The sequence below is a fragment of the Larimichthys crocea genome, chromosome XIII (assembly GCF_000972845.2).
Source record: "Larimichthys crocea isolate SSNF chromosome XIII, L_crocea_2.0, whole genome shotgun sequence".
Taxonomy (NCBI): domain Eukaryota; kingdom Metazoa; phylum Chordata; class Actinopteri; family Sciaenidae; genus Larimichthys; species Larimichthys crocea.
In genome coordinates, this window is record NC_040023.1 from 27090891 (window position 1) to 27092935 (window position 2045).

General features: G+C 39.8%; 1 protein-coding gene across 2 annotated transcripts in view; it reads left to right on the plus strand.

Moving 5' to 3' along the window:
* LOC104931577 (protein LYRIC) overlaps positions 1-1091 on the plus strand; it is a 7731-nt gene extending 6640 nt beyond the window's left edge. For both annotated transcript variants that reach the window (XM_010746610.3, XM_010746609.3), the window contains exon 13: positions 81-1091. In XM_010746610.3, the coding sequence (XP_010744912.1) occupies positions 81-145 (65 nt within the window). In that variant the 3' untranslated portion in view covers positions 146-1091. The remainder of the gene's footprint in view (positions 1-80) is intronic.
* Positions 1092-2045: the final 954 nt, after the last annotated feature.

The window sequence follows — 2045 nt, forward strand, 5'->3', positions numbered from 1 at the left end:
ATCTTGTGAATCATGTTTGGAGTTGTGACTCATGCTCATCTCCTTTTTTAAATTTTTTTTATTTTTTTGTGCTTTCACAGAAAAACCTGAGGAGAGCCAAGTGCCCAAGCCGGCAAAGAAGAAGAAGGCGAGGAGAGAGACATGAGATCGAGTCCAGTCTGCAGACCTCTGTATGCAAAAGACTTCATATCCTGTTTATGCAACACCTTTTGTGACAAGAACTTTGAACTAAGGTCTTCGTGATGGACTTAAAAACCTTTAAAACCTGTCTGGAAATTGAAACAACTTTTATACATGTTGAGTGTCAGCCGAGGATCATTGAAAACTGAACCTAGATGCAGTGCAATCTAATGTAATGCGGTGTTAATGATTTTTAAGTATGCATTTGATACTCTTGATTCTGTCTTCTAATTCCACTGAATCAAATAACTGAGTGAAAGAGCTGTATTGTAGTAATTAATTAGACATGTAGAAAATACTGATCACGTTTAGAAATTTGGTGTCGTGGTGGCTAACGACTGGAACTTACTGTGTATAGAATGAAAACGGTCAACATGCATCAGGTCACACAACACTGGGCCATAATGATGAACTGGCCTTTTTGCTTTTGCAGTCTTTTTATTTTTGCTCGTACATTTGTGAGCCACGATGGTACAGCGAGCGCGGAAGTTTGGAGAGAAGGAGCAGCGCTATCAAGTTTATTTCACGGTTTTGGCTCAACAGGGTGTAAAACACATGTGACTTAAGTGAGACATGAGCACTGCTGGCTGCAGAAAAGGGAATCATGTCTGCTCTGTATTCTTATCTGTGACTACAACATTTCAATTGACTCAGTCCACCTGGTTTGTCCCTTGTCTGATGTTGTACTGCTGTGTTCCCTTGCTGTTTTTACTATCTGTGACTGCTTTGTGGCTGGAGCCGCGTGGGAGCCTCTGATCGTAGATGTACCATTGCAGTGTCATCAGCATCGTCATGATTTTCCACCTGTGGTTGATGCGAAAGTCTTCAGAACCTTTTGTAAAACCTGTTTGTAATAAAAGAAAAGCTAAAGCCATATGTAAAAAGACTAAATAAAGGCCAGTTTTTCTAGATTTGGGCTACTTTAAATTTCTTTTTTTTTTTAGGTCAGCAATCCAATATTATGTCTCACAATGAATGAGGTCATTGAGCAGAGAGCCATAGTTTGCAAAGGAGGTGTCAGGTTGAAGCCTTGGGCCTTACATGGGGGTTACATGAACGGATTTGATCCTACCCAAACTGTCACGTGCTCAGGTGTTCATCATCATCGGACTAATTAATGCGCCCTCGTTCAGCTGCGTCAAGTTGGACGCAATAAGACCGGAAACAGAAAGATTTTGCTGAAATAATAGTTACTAGGCAGAATCTCCTGCATCAACAGAATGTCTGTCTGGTTTCCTTTGACTTGTGAGTCAAAAGTATTAGCTGTCATTTCAGTGCAAGTGTGTGTAGGGAGGAGGCAAATGTTACAACGTATTCCTTACTTCTCACTATTGGCTAATAACCTAATAAACTTAACAAAACTTTAGCTCCACTTTTGCTAACATTAGCTAAGTTAAGTAAGAAAACTGTTCCTGTAGTTACATACAGTGTGTCGCATGCATGGTTATATAGATGTGATGAACGTAAGTCACCACATCATATCAGACTACATCCCCAAGACATTAAGGCTTGTTTAAAAAAAAAAGTGAGTAACACTTTGAATCTAGGCTTTTTTTCACAGCAGCCATTTTATCATGAAATAGTGTAAACACAGGTGTGACCAATGATACTAATTAAGGGTCAGTTCCATTCAGCTCAAACAGGGTCAGGGTGCTGCTGTGGTGCATGTTGGCTCACTGGAAAGTCTCTGCTGCATAAAATGGAACTGAACCTTAAATAGTATCATTGGAAACATCTGCGTTGACTCTGCTATTTTCATTTTATTTTTATTTACCACTGATAGCACAATATTATTTCTGGAGCTGATGATGGAACTAGCCATCAGAGAGGTACAGCTCAGGCATTATACAGATGTTTTTCCTGAG